Source organism: Lithobates pipiens, unplaced genomic scaffold (assembly GCF_037356315.1).
Source record: "Lithobates pipiens isolate NorthernLeopardFrog02 unplaced genomic scaffold, aLitPip1_a1.2 Scaffold_18, whole genome shotgun sequence".
NCBI classification, from domain to species: Eukaryota; Metazoa; Chordata; class Amphibia; order Anura; family Ranidae; genus Lithobates; species Lithobates pipiens.
In genome coordinates, this window is record NW_027507758.1 from 60,779,369 (window position 1) to 60,792,391 (window position 13,023).

Below are 13,023 nucleotides of genomic sequence, written 5' to 3' on the forward strand. Positions count from 1 at the left end.
ACTGGAGAGGCAGAGCAGCCATCTGTAAGAGCGATCCTGTGTTCCTGCTAATCTGGACCACAGATCTCTCTCTTCCTCCAGTTAAACCATCCTCACACTGTTAGAAATCCCTCCCTAGGCGTACACTTAACCCTTTGATCACCCCTGATGTTAACCCCTTCCCTGCCAGTGTAATTTATGCAGTGATAGTGCATTTTTTTTTTTTTTTTAGCACTGATAATTGTATTGGTGTCACTGGTCCCCAAAAAGTTTCACTTGGTGTCTAATTTGTGCGTCGCAGTACCGCTAAAAATGCCATAAAAATATCCCATAGTTTTGTTTGCGCAAAAGTTATTGCGTCTACAATCAATATATGCTTATTGGGATTTTTATTTTTTTATCAAAAATATGTATAGAATACATATTGGCCTTAAATGATGAAGAAATTGGTTTTGTTTTTTCTATTGGATAAACTCTAACAGTAAAAATGTTTAATTTTTTTTCTAAATTGACGGTATTTTTTTTTTGTTGATGGCGCAAAAAATAAAAACGGCAGAGGTGATCAAATACCACCAAAAGAAAGCTAGATTTGTGGAGGAAAAAGACATAAATTTTGTTTGGGTACAGTGTCGCATGAACGTGCAATTGTCAGTTAAAGCAACATAGTGCCGTATCGCAAAAAATGGTCCTGAAGGGGGTGAAACCTTCCGGGGCTGAAGTGGTTAAAGGAGCAAAACCTGTGCAGTAAAGTTTTACTTCCATTGTAAGTACCACAAAGACAAACTCGTGAAAAGTTAATGCATGACATAAATTTGACAAATCCATGCAATAAAATTGTCTAGTGAAATGAAAACATTTCTGATTGCAAAAAAAAAAGAGCAAAGAATTGAATATTAATGAAAGTAAGCCACACCCTAATCTTTAGTGAATCGACCCCAACGTATCAAAAGCTAAAGTGGAGCAAATAAGATCCATACCACAGGGCTGCACTTTAAACTGGAATGTGCGCTCTTAGTGGCGATCCAATTATAAATTTTTTGGCATAATTATTGATTTTTTATTTTTTTTTCAAGTAGAACGCCAAGGCTTAAACTATCCTAAAACTGCTCCCTTCCAACACGTATACGAACTACCCTGTAGGGAAAAGATGCATATACCTACCTATTCTCAAAGCGCTCCACTCTGGTCATGCACTCAGCTCTTCTCTCTTAGCTGCAGCAGCTTCAGGGGAGAGGAAGGAGCACCAGCAACAAATGGCCCATTGTAAGCTTATGGATGATGTCACCGCTCGGGCATTCCAGCCATCGTCTGAATTCTCCCTCTCCTGCACTGTTGCCATAGCTGGATGATACATGGGGGATCATGGAGCTCCCTGAGAATAGGTAAGTATGCATCTTTTTTCTACAGGTTAGGATAGATGTTAGAAGGGTGGGGAGTGGTTTTAAAGGATTATCTCACCTTTGTTGGAAAAAAACAAAACAAATGCATATCTTTTTTTCAGGTACAAAAATGTACATCGATTTTTTTTTTTTTTTTTTTTTTTTTTTACTAGGAGGCTGCAAAGCATTGCACCCGCAATCAGCAGATCTCGGGTGCAATGCAGGACTTCTGCAGACTGTCAGTGTAAACTGTCTGCTTGTACCTCATGGGCAGGCAGTTACACAATAACAGAGAGGAACAAACTACCAGAGGGCTCAACAGCACCCTGGTAGTTCATTGGGAACTTCAATCCAACAGCGGCAAGGCTGTCAGTACTTGTGGTTCTTCCATTCTCTGAGCTTTATGAATGGCATGGCCCGCTGCATGGAGCCTTGCACGGCTGCAGTGTTTTTTTTTTTTTTTTTTTTTTTATTGAGAAGAAGATCCCCAGCTTGCTGTCATTCGAGGCGGTGGGTCGGGGGGAGGCTGCAGCATTGGGAACAGGTTAACATGGTCCACCCTAAAAATGGGTGGAGCATGTAATGTGTCCCAAAATTTGAACGTATCCTTTAAGATTAGGTAGATTTAGCCTGGAGTTCTACTTTTAACGGTGCCCAAAATCTCTCAAAAAGTCCATTGATGATAACAATGGGAAAATCTAGCACTGTACTAGGTATATCTGTATGTTGTAATTGTTCCAGATCACCAAAATGCTTAACATATCTGAGAATTCAGTTATTTGATCCTTACCCTCCTCCTGCTGTTCTTTGTGTGTCTCTTTCTGTGAGTTGATTGTGACACCATGTGTAAATATTTTATACTTTTCATTAAAAAAAAAAAAAATTACTTTTTCTGTATTCCGAGAAATGTTCATTCTTACACTTTTTGGGATTTCAAGGAAATTGGTGTTGAAATAAAATGAGTTTTGGTTCCTCTGTGTATGGGTTTTACCCTATATTAACTAAAAACATTAAATTACTACTGGCAATAAGAACTAGACAAATATCAGATTTGTCCAGACCAATGTTTTTTTTTTTAAAAAGATTTAAAAAAAAAAAAAAAGGGTGTGTAATGTATAAAAAAACAAAACAAACAAAAGTGCTTTGAAAAAGTATTTATACCCCTCAAAATTTTCCACATTTTGCAATGTTACAACCAAAAATGTAAATGTATTTTATGTGATAGACCAACACAAAGTGGCACATAATTGTGAAGTGGAAGGAAAATGATAAATGGTTTTCCAATTTTTTACAAATATGTGAAAAATGTGTGGAGTGCACTTGTATTCCGCCCCCCTCTAGAGTGACATTTTTGCTCATTCTTCTTTGAAAAATTGCTCAGGCTCTGTCAGATTGGATAGAAAGCATCTATGAACATCAATTTTCAAGTCTTGCCACAGATTCTCAAATGGATTTAGGTCTGGACTTTGACTGGGCCATTCTAACACATGAATATGTTTTTGATCTAAACCATTCCATTGTATCTCTGGCTGGGTTGTCCTGCTGGAAGGTGAACCTTCACTCCACTCCAGTCTTAAGTCTTTTGCAGACTCTTAACAGGTTTTCCTCTAATGCCCTTTACACACAACCGGACTTTCGGTCGGAAAATGTGCGTTCCATTGGACTTTGTCCATCGGCTTTTCCGACACACAAAGTTTGAGATCTGGATATAAAATTTTCTGACAACAAAATCCGATTTGTTTAAATTCCGATCATGTGTAGACAATTCCGACGCACAGAATAAATTAAGGGACGAAAGCTATTGGCTACTGGCCTCTTGATAGTCCCGTTGTACGTCGCCTCGTTCCGAACAATTGGATTTTCCAACAACTTTGTGCGACCGTGTGTATGCAAGACAAGTTTGGGCCAAAATTAGTCGGGGGGGGAAAAAATGCGACGGATTTTGTCGTCGGAATATCCGACCGTGTGTACAGGGCCCTGTATTTGGCTTCATCCATCTTCCCATCAACTCTGACCAGCTTCCCTGTCCCTGCTGAAGAAAAGGCATCCCCACAACCTGATGCTCCCACCAGCATGTTTCACAGTGGGGATGGTGTGTTCAGGGTGATATGAAACGTAGCGTTTTGCTTTTGGGCCAAAAAGTTGCATTTTGGTCTCATCTGCCCAGAGCACCTTCTTCCACATGTTTACTGTGTTCTCCACATGGCTTCTCGCAAACAGGACTTCTTATGGCTTTCTTTCAACAAAGGCTTTCTTGACACTCTTTTTCAAGAAGAAATTAAAAAACTGTTCTCTTGAGAGATTACAAATAATAGAGATCAAGCAGCAATTCTCATGTATGACATAATCGCAGTTCAACAATGGTATTTAAAAATGGAATTGCGCTAATTATTCACACTAAAAATGACATGAAAGCCAAATGTCCATAATCACTGTTGTAAGTGCAATTTTTTTATGTTATTAAACACAAAGTATTTTACACGTGGAAGCCTTTTATCCTTTTGGGGAACTGCATATCCATCCTACTGACGCCACGGGCACAGGGGAGCCTTGTTACCAGGAGAAAGGCCCAGGCTAGGTTAAAGGCCATAGGCACAGAATGATCCTTTGTAATGAGGGATCTACTGGAGCTGGTAAGCAGGATATTTAGCTGTTGGTGGCAGCACTGTTGCACAAGGTGGTGGATGGTGAACATCAATAACTCAAGATTCACTATTACAATCATTGGACTGATTAATGGACATTTGGCTTTCATATTTTGTTTTTTTGTGTGAATATTTAGTGATTCCATTTTTATATACTCTTCCATAAAGGCCAGATTTGTGGAGAGTCCCCCTTGACATCAGGTGTCCCCATCAGAGTCCCCCTTGACATCAGACGCCTGCATCAGAGTCCCCCTTGACATCTGCCACGCCCATCAGAGTCCCCCTTGACATCTGGTACCCCCACTCCCAGCATCCACCTTCGGACCAGCCAGAAACTGGAAGTGACGGCATGGGACCCGCCAATCACTAATTGCAACAGAAAACAATGCTAAAGTGGGAGTGTTCAGAGCACAGAGCTCTGCACCCCGAGGACATTCTAAAAGAAGCAAATAGAGCTTCCTGTTTGCAATCGCGTGATTGCAAACACGTAATGCTTCCCATAGCACCTGTGTGTCCGGTGACCTGCACACAAATAAAGGGCCATTATTATGCTGAGTAGCTTTGAAGGGACGGAGCCTGACAGGCCGCCACTGCTACTGGGTCAGAGCATCTCCAAAACTGCTGCTCTTCTGGGATGTTCCCGGTCTGCAGTGGTCATGCACAGAGGGACCAAAGACTGGCCTGTGTAGTCTGATTCGATAGAAGACCTACTGGAGCTCAAATTGCTGAAAAAAGTTAATGTTGGTTCCCATAGAAAGGTGTCAGAACACACAGTGCATACACACTCCCTTGGCTCCCTGCTTTTCTTAAAAGTCTGCACTGAGCTACAGGTCAGTTTGCAGGTTTAATGAGAAGTTTTTATATTGTATGAGATCCAACTTCATACCAACACTAAAGCTGCTGTAATATTTGCCCTGGAGTAAAAGTGGTGGTGGGGGGAGGGGGGGGGCTTTTTAACAAGCAGTTAAGTCTGCATGTGCTATAATGAGAAAATTGCACCTCCCATGACCCATTATCTTCCTTGAGGAACAGAGTCTGATTGTCGCAAGCAGTGCTTAGGATCGGAAGCATTGTTAGCCATAATTGGACCATTTAGGCCTCTCGTACAGGAACAGAATCTGCAAATATAGGAAATGGTCAAATGAAAAGGCTTGCATCAAAATATAACCTTTAGTTAAACTTTAAAACTCCAAGCAGAACTCCAGTTAAACAAAAAAAAAAAATCCCTGTTCAATAAATAAAAAGTTTGCAGTGAACTGCCACTCTAAGAGCCCTCTCACATTGAAAGTGCCCGGGGGTTGGCGGTATAGCGGTGCTATTTTTTAGCACCGCTATACTGTCATTTTAGTTGGACGGTTTTAACCTCCGCTAGCAGCCCAGAAAGGATTAAAACCGCCCACAAAATGGTACGGCGGCCCTGCCCATTGATTTCAATGGGCAGGGCCGCTATAGGAGCAGTAAATACACCGCTCCTATAGCGCTGCAAAGAAGCTACTCGCAGGACTTTTTGTGATGCCCTGCCAGCGCAGCGCCTCAGTGTGAAAGCACTCAGGCTTTCACACTGGGTTTGCAGCTGAGGTATTTTTCAGGCGCTTTATAGGCGCTATTTTTATTGCTAAAGTGCCAGAAAAACACCTCCAGTGTGAAAGGGGTCTAACGCTGTCTTCTTTGTCTGCTATTGCCAGCAACCAGCCACCTTCTCAGTTGGGTGACAGCCAACATCGTTCAAACTATTTCCTGTGAGCCTGGGGTGGCATGGACACCTCTCCCTCCAGCAGAATGCTGCAAATGAAATTGAAAAAAGGGGGAGGGGAGATTGGGACTTTATATGACGAAAAGACAGGTAAGTTCATATACCTCCATCCCTAGTACATATGAAAAAAGGGGTTGACATTATGGGACTTTGTATGAAGCACACAGCAGGGAATGAACCAACCAATGATTATATGGTAATGCATGTTTAATATTGCATAGGAGTACGCTTGACACATAGGACAGTAAAAATGATATATAATAAATCCCAGTAAGAACTATCTATAAAATTCATATATATATTGCACAAGTATTCCAACATAATAACAGGGAAATTAGCCTAGGGCAGTGATGGTGAATCTTGGCACCCCAGATGTTTTGGAACTACATTTCCCATGATGCTCAACTACACTGCAGCACGCATGAGCATCATGGGAAATGTAGTTCCAAAACATCTGCGGTGCCAAGGTTCGCCATCACTGGCCTAGGGTATGTGTACCCAAGTAAATAGGCATGGTAGCATATATAACCTAATAATTAATGGAAACTGTTCATTATAGTAAAAATATATTGAATAAAATGTATATAATTTTTACTGTCCTATGTGTTATGTGTACTCCTATGCAATATTAAACACGCATTACCATATAATCATCGGTTGGTTCATTCCCAGCTGCGTGCTTCATATAAAGCCCCACAATGCCCCCCCCCCCCCCTTTTCCATATGTACTAGGGATGGAGGTATATGAACTTACCAGTCATTTCCTCATATAAAGTCCCAATCTCCCCTCCCCTTTTTAAATTTCAAGTAATTTAGGGATGGAAGCTCAAAACTATTTATTATTTTTTATTCATTAGTATTATCTGTGACACTCCTTTACAAATATTTTTTACCATGATTCTAGGGCCAATTTTGGATTTTTGCTGGGGGTGGCTCGGGTTTTCCTCAATCCCAAGAGCTCAATCTACACTAGACTTGGAGGGATGGGTAGGCATTCACTGTGGGTTGATGCCATGCCCACGTGTCGAGCGTATAACGTCTGTTTTGATGCCATGTGCCGACATGTTGTTTATCCAACTCGGGACCGTTTTTAAGGCAGGGCAACAGGGGCAGCTGCCCTGGGCCCCATCATTGTAGTGGAGCCCAAAGCAACTTCCTCATACTTGCCAACTATCCCAGTTTAAAGTCCCTTATCCCTTGAAGTTTTAGTCCTGTGCTGTGTCCCGATATCTCAGTGTAAACAGCTGTGTGCTTCATATAAAGTCCCACAATGTCCTCCCCTTCTTTCAGAATGCTGCAAATAACTACACCCACATCACTAATTGAGCGCCGTTCTTTAACTGCTTAAGGACCGCCTCCTGCACATATACGTCGGCAGAATGGCACAGCTGGGCACAAGCACGTACCTGTACGTTGCATTTTAAGTGCTCATCTGTGGGCCGGGTGCGCGCCCCTGGCGGCACGCTCCCGGCCCGGTCCTGAGCTCCATGACCATGGCCGCGGGACACCAGCGGCGATCGGGTCCGCAGACCCATTCGCCCTTGGTGTCCCCCAATCGGGTCACAGAGCTGAAGAACGAGGAGAGGTCTGTGTAAACAAATCTCTCCCCGTGCTTCCTAATGAGCCTGCCACTGATCGTCTGTTCCCTGTTATAGAGAAAGACGATCAGTGACGTCACATGCCAAGCCCTGCCCCCCTACAGTTAAAAAAAAAAAAAAAAAAACACACACACACAGACACACACTTAACCCCTCCCCACCCTCTAGTGGGTAACTCCTTCACTGCCAGTATCATTTACACAGGAATCAGTGCATTTAACCACTTAAGCCCCGGACCAATTTGCAGCCAAAGGACCAGGCCCCTTTTTGCGATTCAGCACTGCGTTGCTTTAACTGACAATTGCACGGTTGTCCGACGTGGCTCCCAAACAAAATTGACATTATGGTGGACACAGCGGACATTTTTGACACATTTTTGGGACCATTGTCATTTATACAGCAATCAGTGCTATTTAAATGCACTGATTCCTGTGTTAATGACACCGGCAGTGAAGGAGTTAACCACTAGGGGGCAGTGTAGGTGTTATGTATGACGTTATGTGTTTTTTTATTGAAGGGGGCGTGGCCTGGCATGTGACGTCACTGATCGTCTATAAAAGGGAACAGACGATCAGTGACAGGCTCAGTAGGAAGCACGGGGAGCAGTTAAAGCGACGCAGTGCCGAATCGCAAAAAGGGGCCTGGTCCTTTGGCTGCAAATTGGTCCGGTGTTTAAGTGATTAAAGAAGCTGTTTGGAAGAACCCTTTTGAATGGGTGGGGAGCAGTCCAGCAGAGTGGGGGGATTTTGTAAGTAGGAGGCCCTAAAGTTAGGCTCTAATTTCAAGATCACAGCAATACTTTTATATACAATGTGTTTACAGATTTATTTTGTTCAGTTTGACAAACAAAATTTACATTAATATATAAAAACATAACTGGAGATGTATAGAACATCCAGCAAAGTATAAAACAATTGGAAATCAGATGATAGGAGTACAATAGGCGGTGTGAAGACAAAATGTCTATGTATGTATATATGGATGGTTAACATACTTCAAAGAATAATGCAATGTAAAACCCTTCTCCTTTTGTCGTGGGGTGAACAGTTTGATCTTATGCTGTGTCCTTGTTACTCTTGGCAACCTCAGCGATCTCCCTCCATATGTTGGCCAGAAACTGTACCTACTGCTCTTAACAACTTTACGCCTGCTGCACATAGATATATAATCAACACAAAAGTGGGTCTTACTCTGTGCTGCCACATATAGGTGTTACCATTTTGTGCGCGATCATGCATCGCCAACACTGTACCCGAGCTTTCACCAATAGCTCCCAATCACAGAGTGACGATCGGGAGCCAGTAGGACAGGATACCGATCTTGTAGTGATGGTGACAGGCACTCACAATTATGTGATCAGGAAGCCCATGGAACACCTCTCCTGGGTATAGTTGTTAAAGCAGAACTAAACCTTTCTTATCATTTTCAGCCAAGGAAGCTGCCATCTTGGCCACTGGTTGATCTTTAACTGCCACGGTGCTGCGAATTTGATCAGTTATGACACCAGCCATTTGATGGTTTGACAGTTTGGTTGATAACACAACCAATATGACAGTTACATTCCGAGCACATGGCGGAAATGTAACTTTTTTAAAACCTGTTAAATTGATGGGTTTGGTTCCGATTTAGGATTTCTTTGACAGCTGGCAGGAAGGGGTTAAATAGGATCACATACAAAAACAAACTCCTGTGCATGAGTGGACTGACTCTATAGGGTCTGTAGTATCTGATAAAACAGTGGATAATTCCTGAGATGCCTTGCTGCCCTCTAGGACTGGGGTCGTCCTGCCCGTGCTGAAAGGATTAAAGAAAAAAAGAGGGCGCATGGGCCTAGTGCATTATCCAACAGATTTAATAAAAGATTAAGATAAAACCATAAAGATAACGAGGCTCTGAAGAAGAAGTTTGGTCCTTCGAAACGTGTCAGCCAGCTGGGTCCTAGTTGGGACCCCTCCCTTGGCTGAGTAGTCCAAGCATTGTATGGGAGATCAGTCATTCATGTGGCTTGCTGAACGAGTTTTATTTTTATGTTTGTGAGTAGACATCTTCATAGGATCACATATGGGGTTATGCAGAAAAATACATTTTAAACCTTAAAGTGAAAGTAAACCCACAAATTTAACATTAAAACACAATTTTCTCAAAACAGTTATATTAATGCCCCGTACACCTGATCCGAATATCGTACGACCGTTTTTGGTTAATAATCGCAAGTAGAAATTGAATAGCTAAATAAAATCACAAAAATTCTCATACGATATAAAAAAAAAAATCATAAGTGATGTCATGTGTTGTAATGTATTGTATGTTGTATTTTCGGATGACAACTATACTGACTAAATAAAAGTCGTACAAGGAAAATTTCCGTGCATGTCTGATCGAATAATATTGGATGAGGGGTCGTGATCGGCTGTCAAAAGTAGAAAATCGTATGATCCTTCCTTGGATGACCATTTTCGTACGATATTCGAATCGTGTGTACGGGCCGTAAAGCCATGCCATGAATGATGACTGTCACAGTGGCTTTCTTAACAGAACTGTCAAGCAATCAAATGGCTGGTGTCATAACTGATAACACAGCACCATGGCAACTACAGCTCAAACAGATGGCAGCTTCCTTGGCTGTAAAGGATTGGGAGGTTTAGTTCCGCTTCAATGTGCGTTAGAGGTGAGAGGTCACCTGAAGCCTGATGGTTACTGTTCTGCCAACAATCCGACCTCATACACATAACATACATTCTCTCCTAATGTGTGTAGCGGTGTCACAAAATGGAGCCCTGTAGGTAAAAACAATGTAAACAACTCCAGGGCTCTGTAATTGATATTTATGTGTACGAGAAGAAAGCCTCTACCATCATCCTGATCATAGCCAGTTGACTGGACAGCAATTATCAAAACTCAGGGGGCCTCTCCACTCTATCTTCAAGCTACTAGAGTCATCCTTAACATTTAATACTTAAAGTCAATGACCAGGGACAACTATAACCGCTATAACGAGCTGGGTCTACCAGAAAGAACTGAAGTAATTTGATGAGCATGGCAGCCATGCATTGAACATCTTCCAAAAGGGAGGTCAGCCCATGTATTTCTCTCGGTACAGGTTTCTTTGAATGATGCTTGCCCTAAGTAAGTGTTAAACAACCATCGGTGGATAATAGGAATAAATATATTGACAATTCCCCTATGTAGAGGTACGACACAAGAAGCTCAGCTATCAGCCAAGCGCAAGCCATCTCTGGCATTAAGAGAGTTGTGAAGACTTGGCCACACATCGCATTTTGATCATTCCACCCAGAAAAAGAATAGAACACCTTTTTTTGTTCCACTTCCAACGCTAAGAGACTACACTATGACAGAACAAATGAAAATTACTAATAGTTTTAAAAATAACACTTTAGTTCATAAGAACATCATTTCTATTGTCTTCTTCAAACATTATTTCTATTGTCTTCTTGTAACTCCTTTCTCTCAATAAGTGCTAAAAAGGCCAAAATTGTTCATATTAGTTTTCACATTCTCTGCACCCCGATGTTCTGAAGAAGGGTTATTTAGTCCTCTTTAGTAGTGCGGAACTCAGGCATGCTCCACACGCGTCTGGTTGGCTCTAGCTCCCGTTCAACATCCTCAGAAATGGTCTTAATGTCACTGGCAAAAGGATAGATTCTGGCTCGAGACTTGAAGGTGGTAAGGGACAAGCTCATAGCTCGCTTGGTGTTCCATTGCCTGGCCAGTTTCTTTGCATCTTCCTCCTCTCTCAATTTCTCATTCGCTTCTTGTAAGACCGATCGGAAAAGACGAGGAACTTCCTGGACGTCAGGCTCATACTCTGCTATCAATTGACGAAACCTGGAAAAAAAAAAAGTAGTAAGGTCATGCATGAATGGTTCAGCCCACTCAAAAGTAATATTTCATGTATTTGTATTACATAGGTATTAGTAACCTGATGGGTTCTAAAATTCCACCCAAAGCTGATATTTGATTAAAGTCTCATGCCTCATGCACACGGGCGCAAAATCATCTAGTGTAAATAGGGTTGCCACCTGTTTGAGATTCACCTGGACAGTCCAGGTTTTGAATCATGTGTCCGGGTTTCAGGCAGACTCAAACCCAGGCACAATAATCAGACTGGGCTGTGGCTCCTCAAGCAACCAAAATAGTTACACTGTGGGTGGCTGTCTGGGGGCAAGTTCGGCATCACTGGGGGGCAGGGAGATGATGTCAGCAAGAGCAATTTGACCACACCCACTGTTTGCTATGGCATGCTATGCACACCACATTATTACTCTACTTGGGGCACCCAAAGGTGTCCCAGGCTGGTAAAGTGTTCGGGTTTGGCTTGAAGAAAAGGTGGCAACCCCAAGTATAAAATTCCTGCACTTTCCAGCACCAAAGGGAGCCACAGGTAGTGTGTACAGCCACCTTTGTGAATGGCTGTATGTGATGGCTTGTGCATCTGTGTTGACATGCGCATAAGGCACTTTCACGTTTGGGTCAATGCTGTAAGCACATGTGCAGGTAAACCCTGATGGGCTGGACATCAGTGCAGCGTGTGACTTGTATGAACAGCTGTATTTGACACCTGTGGCTCCCCAGGTCCAGGAAAGTGTTGGGGATTTTCAACTAAAGGCCTTTGCAGCCTCTAGATGTCCATGTGCAGGAGGCCCTACATGGGTGCTCAATGGTTGACTCCCTACTAGCTTTTTATATCTTCCTTTAGATCCACACTGACAACCCTCCTACTCCTCAATCAGTAGTGTGGCGAGGCTACACTGAACAAGGTAACAACACTGATCACTGGCAGGATCGCTATGTATTTAAACCATTACAGAAGTATGTTTTAAAGAGCCATATAAGGTAATTTTTGGGGATTTGCCTATAATTCTAGTTTAATCATTTGCCTACTGGACACTTTTACCCCCTTCCTTCCCAGGCCAATTTTCAGCTTTTTGCACTGTCACACTTTGAATGACAATTGCGCGGTCATGCAACACTGTACCCAAATGAAATTTTTAGCATTTTGTTCACACAAATAGACATTTGTTTTGGTGATATTTAATCCCCACTGGGTTTTTTACTTTTTTGCTCTACAAATGAAAAAAAGACTATACATTTTTTTTTTAAAAACCCAAACTTTTTCAGAGTTTGTTATAGAATTGAAACTGGCCGGCCACGTTGTAGCTGTCATTTGGCTATAGCGTGGTCTGCAAGTGGTTAACCACTTCAATACCGGACACTTTTAACCCCCTTCCTGCCCATGCCAATATTCCGCTTTCATCGTTGTTACACTTTGAATGACAATATGCAACATTGTACCCATATGACATTTTTATCATTTTGTTTCACACAAATAGCTTTCTTTTGGCGGTATTTAATCACCACTGAGTTTTTTATTTCTTGCTAAATAAACTAAAAATAATATTTTGCAAATAAATAATTTTTCTTCATAAATGTAGGCTGCTACTTTTTTTGTTGAAAAATAATCCAAATCACTACATATTATTTATACTGTAGCAAAGTTATAGCGTCCACAAACTATATTATATATCTGAAAATTGATCAATCCTGATGTACTGACGACTAGTGATGGACTAATTTCCGATGGGACGTTTCGCGAACGCGGCCGATAGTTCGCGAACCGGAACGTTCGCGGCGGGCCCCATTGACTTCAA

At 42.1% G+C, this 13,023-nt stretch overlaps 1 protein-coding gene across 1 annotated transcript in view; it reads right to left on the reverse strand.

Moving 5' to 3' along the window:
• Nucleotides 1-9,355: 9,355 nt before the first annotated feature.
• RD3 (RD3 regulator of GUCY2D) overlaps nucleotides 9,356-13,023 on the reverse strand; it is a 118,387-nt gene continuing 114,719 nt past the window's right edge. The window contains exon 3 of the mRNA XM_077485732.1: nucleotides 9,356-11,200. Coding sequence (XP_077341858.1) covers nucleotides 10,903-11,200 — 298 coding nt within the window. The 3' untranslated portion in view covers nucleotides 9,356-10,902. The remainder of the gene's footprint in view (nucleotides 11,201-13,023) is intronic.